Source organism: Drosophila albomicans, chromosome X (genome assembly GCF_009650485.2).
Source record: "Drosophila albomicans strain 15112-1751.03 chromosome X, ASM965048v2, whole genome shotgun sequence".
Lineage (NCBI taxonomy): Eukaryota > Metazoa > Arthropoda > Insecta > Diptera > Drosophilidae > Drosophila > Drosophila albomicans.
The window spans coordinates 28,769,960-28,786,092 of NC_047627.2; the positions used below are offsets into that span (position 1 = coordinate 28,769,960).

The 16,133-nt window shown below is 34.5% G+C and overlaps 1 protein-coding gene across 6 annotated transcripts in view; it reads left to right on the forward strand.

Moving 5' to 3' along the window:
- LOC117578239 (neuronal acetylcholine receptor subunit alpha-7) overlaps window positions 1-16,133 on the forward strand; it is a 217,152-nt gene that overhangs the window by 134,945 nt on the left and 66,074 nt on the right. For all 6 annotated transcript variants that reach the window (XM_052008699.1, XM_052008696.1, XM_052008698.1 and 3 more), the window contains one exon: window positions 14,288-14,332. In XM_052008699.1, coding sequence (XP_051864659.1) covers window positions 14,288-14,332 — 45 coding nt within the window. The remainder of the gene's footprint in view (window positions 1-14,287; window positions 14,333-16,133) is intronic.

Sequence of the window (16,133 nt, forward strand, 5' to 3'; positions counted from 1 at the left end):
TCACACACACACACACACACACAGGCTCAAACACGCACACTCGTGCACGTGCAATATGTGTTTATGGCTGCATGTCAGCTGGTCAGCCGCTCCATGATCTTTGCCTCGCCCACACACACACACAGTCATAAATTAAACAAATAAACAAACGCAACAGACGACAGAGTTTCAACCTGTTTTTCCCACTCTCCCCCTCCAACCATTCGCTTGTTTTTGCTCCTCGCAATGTCAGCGGGACTTTCGAGGTTTGGTCACCAAAAAAACCAAAACAAAAACATTGCATTTATTTATTTAATAATTTTGTCGGCACTTCGATAGCAGAGTTGCACAATTGCTGCAGCCATTTTGTCAAAATCTCTATACTAGTCCACTCGATTTTCGAAAAATCTTCAATGATTGCAGCTTTGAACTCGATATACCAAATGTTACTTTTGGTATATTCATTTGATGTGTAGTAAATTTAGTATATTTTACTATATTTCACTCAGTTTAATGCTGCAGTGTCGTACTCTTTATACCAGATGTTGCATTTGGTATATTAATTTGGTATATTCTACTATAGTCCACTCGATCTTCGAAAAATGTTCAGACAAAAGCCGATTGCAGCTTTGTACTCCATATATACCAAATATTACTTTTGGTATATTCATTTGGTGTGTAGCAAGAATCGGCTGAAGCTTTGTACTTTATATACGAAATATTACTTTGGTATATTTATTTGGTATTGTTTACTATATTTCACTCAATTTGCTGCTGCAGTGTTGTACTCTTTATACCAGATGTTGCATTTGGTATATTAATTTGGTATATTCTACTATAGTCCACTCGATCTTCGAAAAATGTTCAAGCAAAAACCGATTGCAGCTTTGAACTCCATATACCAAATGTTACTTTTGGTATATTCATTTGGTGTGTAGCAAGAATCGGCTGAAGCTTTGAATTTTTGATACGAAATATTACTTTGGAATATTAATTCGGTATATTTTACTATCTTTCACTCAATTTGCTGCTGCAGTGTTCTACTCTTTATACCAGATGTTGCATTTGGTATATTAATTAGGTATATTTTACTATCGTCATTCAATTTTATGAAAGAGTTCAATCACAAACCGACTGCAGATTTGAACTCTATATACCAAATGTTGCTTTTGGTATATTAATTTGGTATATTTCTATTCTCTATTCTATTTTCTATATTTTATCATTTCACATATTTACAGGATATCTTTCAGCATATACTTGTTTTTATTCTTATATGTACAGCCAACTTCGTCCGTTAAGCTGCCTATTTTACCGCAAGTAAGCTGTCTCTGTCTCTCTCGCTCACTCCCTCTTTCTCTTTTTACGTGCGGTGCTTATTAACGAGACTTTTGCTCCACTTCTGTGCGAATTTCGTGTTAAATTTTCGCTCTTTTCTGGCGTTGTTGTTATCACTGCCACTGCCAGTGACCAATAATAGTGTTGTTTGTTGTGTACCACAAAAAAACGTGTAAAAACATCGCAGAGAGACAAAGCTCGCAATGGAAATGCCCTGTATCTAAATATCAGACATGATCTTAATAAATATGAATCAATTCCGTTTGAATATGTAACATATTAAGCTCAAAAGTGATTTTCTCAAAATCAAATTTAATATCTGAAAATACTGATGTTTTAAATGAGTAGCCAAAACGTTCTTCACTTATCAAAAAAATTTGAATAACAGAAAAATAAAACAAATTTAAGGGGAATTTTGCTTGTTTCCTATATCTCTGTTCCATTTTCAAAGATACCTGTTTGTAGTTTCCAAAGTTCACAGCTGTATATACGAGTATTTTAACATATTAAAATGCCATTTTGACTACATGTCAAAACGATTAAACTCTTCTTGATCACTTTGTCCAAATAGGGTATTTGAGCAACAAAAAAAAAAAAGAAACACAACTGGGATATCATTAATTAATTACACGCCATTCGCATAAACGCTTAAAAAGCCATTCACTTATTTATGCCATTTATTTGGCCGCAAAAATGAAATGTGGAGAAAAAAAAAACGAATAATTACAAAAAAGTCAGATGAAAAATGACTATGAAGTGTTAAAAGAGTCGACAAGCATAATGTACTATGAAAAAAGATGCCAAAAAATAAGAGATTGTTTACTTAGAAAGCTGTAGATGATATAATGCATATTAAACTTTAAGAGAGGAATACTTTAATAGGTCGCTAACTATTTTATTTGATTTTATTATATTCCACGTCAAAGCTTAAAATGATATGCGAATTGCAAATTAAGCAAGCAACCAATTTTAATATCAAATACAGTTTTCCTCCTCTCTCTCGCCCTCGCCCTCTGTCTCTCTCTCTCTCTCTCTCTCGCTCTCTGGACAGGCGTTGCCCTTCAACAGCACCCGCAGAATGTTGCAAGCGAGTTTCTGTGTGTTATTTGTGTGGTTTGTATAGTGCTCTAATTAATTGTTGAGCTGCATTCTCCACACACTCACACACACACACAAACCCACACCCAGCTTGTTGGGCATGCCACTCAGCATTTGCAGGGCTGCCCACTCGTTGCCTTTGTGCATTCGCGTGTGTTTCTATCGCTGTCGCTCATTTCAAATTGCATTTGACGCTAAACAAAATGCGGGCCCATTTACAAAATATTTATCGCCAATGCCAACATGTCCAGGGCAAACTACTGACCCGCCTTCTCTCCATCTCTCTCTCTTGTTCTCTCTCTCTCTCTCTCTCACTCTCTTTGGAAGTTCCCTTGGTACTCATCGCTGCCGTGCCTTCCTTTTGTTGTTTCGTCGTCGACGTCTGTTGAATTTTGCATGCATTAATTTTACGCAGCACCACAAAACAAGCAAACAAAACTTTTACACTGGTCACAAATTCCCATCTCCTCTCTCATCTCCCTTCCACTCTCTCTCTCTCTCTCTTATTCGGTTCCCAATTATTCCTGCACATCGGGGAATTCACTCCAGAGTTGCTTTTACTATTTGCCAGAAAATACATTTTCCACAAAAAAAACGGGGAAAAAAAAAAAAAAAAAAATTTGTTCCAGTCTCGTTTAACGCTCTTTTCTTCTTCTTTGCCCCGCAATTTCCATTGCATGCCACTCAATTTGAATGTTTTGCTTTGCAATTTATTGGCGAAACTTTCGATGCTGGTTTTTTCTCTTTTATTTTGACAAATTTCCTCAACAATTTTCATCACCACTCGACCAACAATGAAAATTCACACATACACAGGAGAGAGTGCTTTTAATTTAGTGCATAATTGCGCAATCAATGTGGCAAGTGGCAAAACGGTGTGAGGGGTTGTGGGGGGCAACTTGCCACCTAACTAAATCTATCACCACACGCGCACTTTTATTTTGATTTGCGGAAATTTTTGCGTATTTTACATTGTGGCGAGCAAATAAATGAAATTAAATGCAATTAAAATAAAATAAATAAATAAATAAGCCAGTTTTGTTGGCCAGTTTAATCGCTGGTTTTGTTTAATTAAATTTTTCGCTGACGATGCTCCACGATCCCAAGGTCCTGAATTGAAATTATTTTTGTATACTATATATGAGTTTCGATTCTATTATTCTCCATTGCTATTCTGTTTCGTATAGCATTTAATTAGTTTTCTTTTTGCTTTCTCTTTGCGGTTTCGCTGCTTTTGCACAAATCATTGAGAGTGCAATCAAATCTAAGAAATTTCTCTGTCGGTCCCATTTGCATTTCACATTATTATACATTTTTTTTTTGTTGTTGTTGTTTCTGTACTATAAAGGTGTTTTACATTCAATGGTCACCCTTATTTATCGCACTTTCATTTTCTCAATTGCTTTTGCTGCCGGAGAAAACTTAGGATAATTAATTTCCTTCCAAAACGTTGTTGCGAACACACAAAAACCACAAAATTATTTTTGCCTTCCTCCTGTTTGGTTATACTTAAAATATATATATCATAAATATACTTACATTTTTCCACATTATGTAATGATTTATGTATGAGGGTTGGAAATCCAAGCCCACAATTAAATTTGATTGGTTGCACGGCGTCTGTCTATGTTTAAAGTGGCAAATTTATAGCATCATAAATGTTGCGTTTCAAGAAAATATCATATCATATCATAGACGTGCTTCGTGCCAAATTAGGCACATAGTTACACTGCAAAAAATGAGTTGATTAAAATTTAAATTTTTTTTTCATTTTTTTTGGAAATGATTTTTATAAATTATTGTAAATTGAAAACATTTAAAATTAAATTAATTTCTCAATAAAATGAAAATTAGTTCGTAGCAATCAGCTTTTATCACAGTGCACATGACAATCAGAGCTTGTACAGTGTTCTCATATGCCTGAGTGTGTGTGTGTGTGTGTGTGTAGGTGTGCTCCTAACACAACAACCCAAATAGGTTTTGCAACATAAACAAAGACGCTATTTTTAAATGAAGCAATGCACACATACATACATACATACTTCAACATGCACACTTGCACACACATGCACACAACGCATCAACACACTTAGTTTCATTCAATTAACGTTGGCCAAAGCAGCTGAGCAGCATGAGTTCACCCCCATAAGCTCTTCATCTCTTTTTCACTCACACTCACACTCTCGCTAACTCTCACTTACTCCCATTTTTGTCTGTGTGTTTGCGGTTGTTCTGTTCTTGTTGCTGTTGTTTTTGTTGCTACTTTGCTTTTGCTGCCTTTAGTGTTTGTCTGCCTGTGTTTGCTGCTGCTTTCGTGGTTTTTGCTGTTGTTGTTGTTGCTGTTGTTGTTGTTGTGTTTAGCTTCTCTGCATTTGCAGTGAACATTCGTTTTTTTTTTTTGTCTTTTTTGCGTTGTTGTTCTTGCTCCAGTTTGTGTGCTGCGTGTTTTTATTTTACCGTTGCATGCGCTGCGCTCAGCTGCTGTTTGCACAGACAATTGTAAAACAAAGCTAGCGCCACGTGAGCTTAAAGAGCTTGACGCCGACTCCAACGCAGCTGCTGATGCTGACGCTGCTGTTGATGTTGTTGTTGTTTTTGTGTTTGGTGTGCGAGCTCTTTGATTGTTTATACGCGTATGCACACGTGTGTATGAGACCGCGCGTGTGTGTGTGTATTTTTCTGCTGGGCGTACAATACTAATTTCTCTATTCTGTTGCTGCTTCTTCTGCTTTGCGGACGTGGACAAAGCCGCGGACTGTCGGTTGCCATTGCCATTGCTTTTGATTTGCATTGTGGTGTTGCCACATTTGCCCATTTCATAGACTCCAAAATAAACAAACACACACGTACTGCGTGTGTGTGTGTGTTTGCTGGTATGCCAACTTGGCCATTAAATCGCTGGCCATTTATCAGCGCCAGGCTGCCAATTTGGCTTTAAAGCTGCAGCGCTCAACTTTTCCAATAAGCAACTTTTATCGCCAGCTTGTGTTGCCATATCAGCAGCCACACGCAACACACACACACGCACGCACTCACGTAGAACTGTTTTGCAAGTAGCTGCTTAGTTAGTGCGAGCGAGAGCACGCTATGAACTCTCGACCCATTCAAGGTGAAGGCAAATGTCGGCATCCCACACACACACACATAACGGAAATGTGCAAGCAGCCACAGCAGCGACCTCCACTCCGCCCCTGCTCCATACACAACACCAAATGGGCGCTTGTCGTTTCGCTTTTAATTTCCTTTGAAGAAAACTTATCACCCTGCACGAAATGCCAAAGAAATAGCAATAAAAAACCAACAACAACAACAACAACAGCAGCAGCAAAATATAGCGAAATGCCACCGGAACTCGAAATGTAGCCCAACTAGAGACAGTGACAGAGATAGAGAGTAACTTTTGCTCCTTAGCCTCAGCAATTGGACTAGCAACAACAACAACAACCGCAGTCACACAGCAGCAGCAGCAGCAATGTCAATGGCAACAACACCTCGCTGATGTTGACGTCAACGTCGACGTCGCTGTTGCGTGTTTTGAGTTTGTGATTTAAAAACTGCATTTCATGCTCCCCTCACCCACACCCACACCTAATGGCAATGGCAATGAATTTACCGTTTTCGCAATTCCTCTTCGCTCTCTTTCCGCTCTTGTCTTATGCACTCTCTTTGTGCTACTTTGACTGCTTAGCACTTTTGTAGCATGTGTACTTAGTCTGCCATGGCGACAAGGACAAAAAAGAGAGTGTAGCGTAACGGGACTTGGCCAACGTTAGCGATGAGCATCTGCTTCAGCTTTGCAAACATGTCGCCATAGTTTTCAACACTACCGAAACTACTAACACTTTTATATTTTTTACACTCGCGAACAATTTAAACGACACTTTACTTTACACTTTACATCTTCACTTCAAACCGCGCACAACTCTGATCTAGACAAAAACGATAAGCCTATCTCTCTCCGTCCTTGTCTTATGCGCTCTCTTCACTGTTTAGCGCTTTAGTAGTATGTGTGCTTAGACATCCGTGGTGACAAGGCAAAGGAGAATGACACGTAACGGGACTTGACCAACGCTAGCAATTGAGATCTGTTTTAGCTCTGCAAACGCGACGCCGTAAATCTTAACACTTTCGCTACTAACACGTATAGATTAAATTATTATCATACTTTTATTAAATTTTTTACACTCGCGAACAATTTAAACGGCACTTTACACCGCGCACTACCCCGATCTAGACGAAAACGACAAGCTTTAGTAGTATGTGTGCTTAGATTACCATTGAGACAACTCAGAGGAGAATGAAACGTAACGGGACTTGACCAACGCTAGCAATTTAGATCTGCTTTAGCTCTGCAAACGCGACGCCGTAAATCTTAACACTTTCGCTACTAACACGTATAGATTAAATTATTATCATACTTTTATTACATTTTTTACACTCGCGAACAATTTAAACGACACTCCACTTCGCGATTTAACTTTTTACTTTTACTTTTACACTAGCGAAAACGATTAGCCCATCAATTATCGTTTACTCAAATTGGCGATAACGATAGCTCGATGCTTTCAATTATCACTTGCTTATTTTGGATGTTTTACTTTGCAAGCATCACAAAGCAGTGAGTAAATAAATATTTAATTTATTTTTAATCAGAGCAAGAATTACTTTAAGCTATGCTTACTGGGCTTTGACTATGCTGCGATGAATCCTTTAATTATCGTTTACTCACTTTGGCACTTTGAAAGTGAAAGCTCGATAGTTGCAGCGATCTAAAACGATAAGACTGTCAGTTATCGTTTACTCAGTTTGGCATTTTAAGTCGGTATCGCGGAAATTGGCAGCTCGTTTGCCACTGTTAATTAAACGTTTCAATTCGCTTTCATTTGAATCCATTTAAATTGTATAATCAAATAATTGCTTAAATCTAAACACACAAAACAGCTGGAAAACAGCTGCGCGCTAGCATGGATTTACATACATATAAGAACCGCTTTTTGCTATGAAAAATGCTCGTTTGTTTGCGTGTGTGTGTGTGCTGAAATGCTGAAGTGAATGCGCCAAAAGAGAGACTTCGGTGATGCGAGGGAAAGGGACACATCGATCAAATGCAACCTTTGTTGCATTGGTTTACTGTACTCACTGCTGGCATTTGCCACATATGTACATACATATATTCTTATGTATGTATGTACATACATATGTAAGTAGAAATGAAAAATTATATATTTAAATTTATTTTGGTGCACAGAAGTTTATGCATTTTTGCAAATTGTTAATTACATTTGTTATATGCTTACGCCCATAAGAATTGTGTGAAAAAGGAGAAAAATATGCAAATCAAAGCCAAACTGCTCAAACTCACCTAAAACAAATGCGCTCAAAGTTACGTCAATTGAGTGAAAACGTTATATATTGAGTGTAAGCAATGTAAAAGTATTTTCCAATGGTAATAATCGCCCTTGTTAATTAAATTTGTTGATTGTGTGAGAAGGCAAATATCGTCATTCCACTCAGAACACTCAAAAAAGAGTGCAAGAAAATTACCGTTAAACTTTTCACGAATTCACTCAATGTGAATTGAGTGAAAACCCAATTTTAACTCAATGGGAGCGATTAAAACGGTATTTTCTTGTTGGTATGTTGCTTTTTGTTTTGTTTATTTGTATGGATATTAGGAATATACATACATATTTAAAAGTCATTGTGTAATAAATAATTCATAGCATTCATATATTTTGCAACGCATAAACATGATTGAACATGCATCATTGCCTGCAAATAACAATACATAAAATGTAAGCGATGATTAAATTAGAAAAAATAGACTTCTTAAAATTGAACTAAGATTGAGTAATAATCTGCGGATACCCTGTAAATTAAAAACGAGTATTTACACGAAAAATTGCTCTGTTTTCATTTAATGCTAAATCAGACGAGCAAAGCTGCCTATTGTTCTCCATTGATTGCGAAATCCTTGCCACAAAAGACTATAACTATAATTATGAATAACTGATAAAGTTACCAACACACTCACATACATACACACACATACACAAGCAAAGGGGCCATCGACTGACAAAAGGCAAACAAATTTTGCACTGATTGTTGCATTGGATCAAGAGAGGGTGGAGAAACATGCGGGCAGGTGACACAAAGGGGCGGGTCGACGGAGGAGGGAGGGGCAACATGTAATTCATATACATGACAAATAACATGCATTTAGAGGGGGGAAAGAGAACGAGATTGAGAAGAATACAATAAAAATGACAACGTGGGCGAAAAAAATTGATTGATAATCATTGTACAATCAGAGACATAAACTCATAAACGACAATCGACTATTAAACCTGAGGGATAACAAACACACACACACAGACACACACGCTTACACGTACAGCATTATGTTGTAATGACAATTGTCAACGATTACTCGCATTTTGATGATATTATTCTCAGTGCTCCTGTTCTCGTTGTCGTTGTCGTTGTTGTCATTATCATTGTTGCTGTTGTTATTATTATTCACATCATTGTTGTTATTGTTGCTGTCGGCGATAATATCCGCCCAATGTATCTTTACTTTAATGCCATCGAATCGAATTCCTGTCTTGGTGTATGGGGAGCAACAAATGCCAAAACTTCTGACCCAAAAGTGTTAAAGTCTCTTTTCATAGACTGCAAGTGTGGGCGACATGAAAATACCCTTCAAAATATTTAAGTTGAAGCTTTTGCTTTAAGAAGTTGAAAAATAAAATGAATACATAAATATCACATTTGTTATTCATTTATTTATTTTTGCTAGCTAAAGAAATTCTAATTTGAAATAAATTATGCATTATTTATTTTTACTAGCTATAAAAATACTAATTTGAAGCGGAAAAATAAAATGAATACAAAAATAACATATTTGTTATTCATTATTTATTTTTGCTAGCTGTAGAAATTCTAATTTGAAGTTGAAAATTAAAATGAATATCTAAATAACATATTTCTTAAGCATTATTTATTTTTACCAGCTATATAAATTCTAATTTGAAGTTGAAAAATAAAATTAATAACTAAATGACATATTTGTTATCCATTTTTTATTTTTGCTAGCTAAAGAAATTTTAAATTGAAGTGGAAAAATAAAATGAATACAAAAATAACATATTTGTTATTAATTATTTATTTTTGCTAGCTGTAGAAATTCTAATTTGAGCTTGAAAAATAAAATGAATATCTAAATAACACATTTCTTAAGCATTATTTATTTTTGCTTGTTAAAGAAATTTTTATTTTAAGTTGAAAAATAAAATGAATAACTAAATAACACATTTCTTAAGCATTATTTATTTTTACTAGCTAAAGAAATTCTAATTTTAACTTAAAAAATAAAACTAATAAACTTATTAACATATTTGTTATCTATTATTCATTAATTTTTAGCCATAGAAATTCAATTTTTCCAATTCATATAAAAAATTAAGTACTTTACACTTGACATACTCTCTTTAAAATTGCAAATATCCTGACATTATAGGGTATGTGTATATGTGTTGAAAATCAGCATCAAAGTCAAAATAACACTTGCACATATATAAACGCAAATCGGAAACACAAACACAACACAACAACACAAAAGTAAAAGGATGCGAAGCACCGAAAGAGTAAATGAGATGGCTGCTTGTTTGCAGCTCCTTAAGCTGTTTATTTTTGGGCAATTGCAATGCATAGTTGAGTTAGCTGTCTCTGTCTCTCTCGCTGATGCCAAATATTTCCTCACTTTCGTCTTAGGATTTTTGTGGGAACTTGAGTGAGTAGGGCTTCGCACAATTTATAACAGATCTTGCACAATTTCCTACTCATGCCTTCAGGCCACGCATGCTTCCGTCTTTAAACAGTTGCCTAATGTTTTGTGCTTATACCTGTTTTGTTTGAAATAGATGGGTATTTTGGCTTGTTGATTGGTTGATTGATTGAAATTTCTATGGTAATTTTGTTTCCTTTTTGTAAATTAGAATTACATTACAGTCCAGAAATTTGATAGGTGAAAATAATTTCAAAATGCATTAAACGCAATAAATAAAAAGAATGCGGAAAATAATTTAATTAAAACTTTGTTGATAAGTTAAATATATATTTTTAAATAGAAACATTTTATAATATTAATAAAAAAAAAATTAATTATGATAATAATAAGAAATAGAAGTAGAAGAGGAAGTGGAAGTAGAAATAGATGTAGAAGTGGAAGAAGCAAAAAAAAGAGTAGAAAAAGAAGACGATAAATAAGAAAAAGAAGAAGAAACGAAGAATAAAAATAATAATAAGAAAGAAAGAAAAAGAAGAAGAATTAGAAAAGGAACAAGAAGAGGAAGAAGAAAAATAATTAGAAGATTAAGAATATATAATAATAAAAAGAATAATAAGAATAAGAATAATTTATTATTAGAAGTAGAAGTAGAAGTAGAAATAGAAGAAGAAGTAGAAATAGAAGTAGAAATAGAAATAGAAGTAGAAGAATTAAAATAATAATAAGAAATAAGGAAAAAGAAGAAGAAGAATTAGAAAAGGAACAAGAAGACGAAGACGAAGAAGAATAATAATTAGAAGATTAAGAATATATAATAATAAAAAGAATTATAAGAATAAGAATAATTTATTATTAGAAGTAGAAGTAGAAGTAGAAGTAGAAGTAGGAGTAGGAGTAGAAGTAGAAGTCGAAATAGAAATAGAAGTAGAAGAATTAAAATAATAAGAATTAGAAAAGGAACAAGAAGACGAAGACGAAGAATAAAAATAATTAGAAGAATAAGAATAAATAATAATAAAAAGAATAATAAGAATAAGAATAATTTATTAAGAAATGCATAACGGGTATTTAACTATCGATACTCGCTTTCACACTTGATATTGTTGCTGTTGTTTTCGCTTTTGGGGCTTGATTTCCTGTGTGTTTTGTTGGGTGGCCAGCAGCGCTTTTAGTTTGCCATTTAACAAAACCGCAAGCACACATTCGTCACCTAAAACTCTGCTCTTTCTCTCTCTCTCTCTCTCTCACTCTCTCTCTGTGTGTCTCTGTCTTTGTTCTTTTTCGCTTCTCGTTGTCGTTCACTGTTGTTGCCACTTACAAATTGGCTTTTGGCCACAAAATGCCCTGGATTTTTATTTTGTTTTTCGCCTGGACAGTGGAACTAGCAGAATAACCCCTAATAAGCCAAAAGGTCAAACATGCTTGTTACCAATCGACTGCCAAAAAAAAAAAAAAAAAAAAAAAAAAATGGAAGAAATCCTATGCACATCGTTCTAACAATTGGCCGGTTGCCTGGTCGAGACTTTTAAATGCTGGGCACGTTGGGCAACTGGGCAAACCGAAGGCAGCCGGTAGACGGATTCATTTTTAATTTATATGTTAATCATTACGCCACATAAATATAATAATAATGATAATAATAAATGGGACAACAACAACAGCAGCAGTTTGAATATGAAAATGCCAGGGAAAATAAATAATCCCAGTCGTCTTTGGTCGCCTGCAAATGCAATTTAGCCAGCTCATTGTCTATTTTGATTTCCGTTCTTTAATGAGCAACAACAACAACAACAATCGACAGCAGCAGACGGCAACATTATTTAGCCCAACTCTGGCGCTGACAGCCATCATCTTCGTTCCATCAGCTTCCATCTCATTCTCTGTGTTGTATTTCGTTGCCTTTGTTTCGTATTCTCATCCATCCAATGCGTCCAACGGTGCGTATACATAACTGAACTCAAATGAATGATAAAACATTCAATTTTTGATACATATTCGTATTCATTCAGGCAGCACGCGTATTTATTCACTCGCAACGCCATCAAAAGCAGCAAACTAAATCACAAAAAAAAAGAAGAAGAAAAACACGAGTACTTGTAAAATACTTATGGAAAATTCGCTTTTAGTCTTTTGCTTAGTTTTCCACCAAATTTCATTAGTCAAGCTTCAATGACTTTGTATGAAGTGCTAATTGTTCAAGTTGATCAATCGATGCAGCAGTAGGAACTTAAATGAAAGCTATAGTCGAGTGTGTTCGACTGTGAAATACCCGCTATCCATTTTGAAAAAAGCAAAACAGTGCAGTATTAATTTTAAAATATACCAAAATATAAATATACTAAAAATATACCGAAGACTCTTTTTGGTACATTGATATAATACTACGATCAAAATATACCAGAAATTAATATACTGTAAAAATACTTAAAATATACATTCAAAATATACCATAGGGTGAAAACAATACCATAGAATCAGAAATTATTTGTAAACTATACCGAATTGATATACCGCACAAATACTACAAAATACCGATGGTCATATTTGGTATATTGTTATAGTACTACTTACAAAATATACCAGAAATTATTCTTTAAATATATAAAAATTAATATACCGCCAAAATACTCAACAAAATATACTTAAGATCATATTTGGTATATTTATATAGTGCTACATTCAAAATATACCATATAGTGAAAAATATACCAGATAATGTACACAAAATAGTAAAATTCTTCTACCCTATAAATATCGGGTGTAAAAATTATGAAAAAAAACACTTCAATTTGTAATTTAATCAATATTAAATCACAATTCATTTCAAATTGTTCAAAGTTAACTTTGCATACTCCCTTTAAAATACCGCAAAAACACTAAAAAAATATACTTAAAATCATATTTGGTATATTTATATAGTGTCACATTCAAAATATACCATAGAGTGAAAAATATACCAAATGATCAGCACAAAATAATAATATCCTTCTACCCTATAAATATCGGGTGTAAAAATTAAGGAAAAAACACTTCAATTTGTAATTTAATCAATATTAAATCACAATTCATTTCAAATTGTTCAAAGTTAACTTTGCATACTCCCATAAGTTTTCATATCATCATTTCAAGTTTTGATTCGTTAGCTAGTGTTTTTCTTAGCAAAAGAATTTGTGGCAAAAAACTATTTGCATACACTGTGTGTATGTTGAGCACATTCATTTGCATACAATTGCTTCAAGATGGACTTTCTCCCACTCCCTCTCCTCTCTCTCGCTCGCTTTTTCGCCCACTTTTTGCTTGGGCTAAACCAAATAAAATAAAATTATTTTCTTTTGATTTCACTTGCAATTTATTTGAATTGTCTGTTATTGGTTTACCTTGAGTTTCGACTGAGACTGAGACTGCGAAGAGTCGCTCGCTGTGTTGTCTGTCTAGTGGCCCATCGACTGAAGTATCAATTGTCTCTCAATTGTCTGTGCTTGTCTTTCTGTTTTTTCTTTTTTTATGGGACATCAAACAAAAGCTTAATTCCATGTAATTTTATTGCATTTTCATAAGTACACATTGATTGAAATACACACAGCAAGAAAAAAACGTGCTAAAATCAGGAATAAAATCTTAAATCAAGATTATTGAATCATGAAGATTTAGCTTCTAATTTTAAAGAAAGGAAATTCTAACATATTAAGAATTATTGAATTTGCTATATTTTCCAACTGAAAAGAATAATATTTCTTCTAAAAAGGAAGATGAAGAACAAAATCTTATTTCAAGATTTTTACAATCTAAAAATCTTATTTCAAGATGGTTTCTTAAGATCGAACAGTTATTAAACCAAGATTTGGAATCTTCTTTTCTATATTGAATAAAATACTGTTGAAGAAAGATTTGAAGATAAAAATTATATGTTTTTAATCTAAAGATGTATTATAAAATTTTTGATATAAGATTATTTCAACCCAAAAATCTTATTTCACGAAATTTTTTAAAATCAAACAAATCTACTTTTCAATCTAGAGTTATTTCTCTCTGTGTATGTATTGTATTTGCTAATTTGGAATTTGCTTTTTTCTCTATTTGCAGGATGAAAAAAATCAGTTGCTCATCACAAATATTTGGCTGAAATTGGTAAGTCGGCTCGACAATTAAATATTTATTTAAAACATTACATTACGTATTCTCTCTAGCCATTAATTTAATTTATATTTATCTACGGCCAACGGACATTAAATCATGTTTGTTGTTTATAAATAGACAAAATCCGAAAAGCTCTCTCAAGTGTTTAGCCAAATATTAAGTAATGTGAGTGGGTGGGAGAGTGAAGAGTGAAGAGAGAAGACTTTAGCAGACATTAGTCAAATGCAAAGTACAAATTTGTTGTGTGGAAAAACACACACACACTCACACATACACATATGAGTCTTTGGGCCCAAGAAAAGATTTGTTGCCTTTGAAGCAATAAATTTCGGGGCACAGCTTTAGGCTCAATACTACTTCGATGCTCTTTTTCATTTGGCTCTTGGCTCTCACATACGCAACACAGTGCAACAAATGAAATTGCCGCAATTTGTCAAAAAAGACAAGAAAGCATACAAAAAACCCTGAGACAGGCAGACAACGGGATAGTGGGGAGCGAGGGGGAGAATATGATGCTAAAGAGCTGCGGCACTTGCAAAAATTATACGGGAATCATTTAATAGCTTCACTTGCTTAAATTACCCCCCCCCACCCCCCTCCACACACATTTTTTGCGCCATTTTCTTTGAGCCACAGCTGAAAAGTATGCAACGATTTTTTTACTTTCGCCATTTTGTGAGATTTACAAAATCTACATTTAATTGGCAAAGCGAACAAAAACTTAATAAGCAATTGGCCAGTTGCAATACACACACACACACACACTCACACACACACACACAAACATACACTAATACAGTGGCAGCACTTGCGTGGCAAGTGTAGCAGTTTTAATTGGAATGTCAGCTACAGTCATCAGCCTCAAATTAAGCTATACATACTGTAAGCTCTTTAATTTGCACTTTGCCAACTCATTCGCCAAACTTGCCACATGCCACACATACCATTTGCCACTTGCCACTTGCCATACACACACTCACACATTATGCAAAATTCCAAATCCCAGGACACATTTTTCTCCTCATCAATTAGCCAATGAGTATCATAATTGACATTCTTTTTGATCATGGCCTCTAATTATGCTCATTGCTAATCTGATTTGCATAAAGAAATTTACATATCAACTATTGTTTTTTATATTTTTAGATATAAAGTTTTTTTGGATTAAAGCCATCTAATTATGTGTTTTTAATTTAAAATTGCATTCGATTAAAGCAACGTTACTATAAATGTAACAATAAAACATGATAATTATAAAAAAAAAAACATGCAAGAAAACAACAGTCGAGTCTGTGAGATACCCGGAACTCATTTTTAATGAAAGCAAAACTGGAAAAATACCAAAATATACCAAAAGCTATATTTGGTATATCGATATTGTGCAACACTCTAAATAGACATTCAATGGAGTACAAAATATACTAAATTGCCAACCAAAGCAGCTAAGACCTGACATTAGTATGCGTTTTTTTATACCCGCTACCCATAGGGTAGAAGGGTATTATAACTTTGTGCCGACAGGAAATGTATGTAACACGTAGAAGGAGGCATCTCCGACCCTATAAAGTATATATATTCTTGATCAGCGTCAACAGCCGAGACGATATAGCCATGTCCGTCTGTCCGTCTGTCCGTCCGTCCGTCTGTCCGTCTGTCCGTATGAGCACCTAGATCTCAGAGACTATAAGAGATAGAGCTATAATTTTTTTCGACAGCATTTGTTATGTTTGCACGCAGATCAAGTTTGTTTCAAATTTTTGCCACGCCCATTTCCGCCCCCATAAATAAAAAA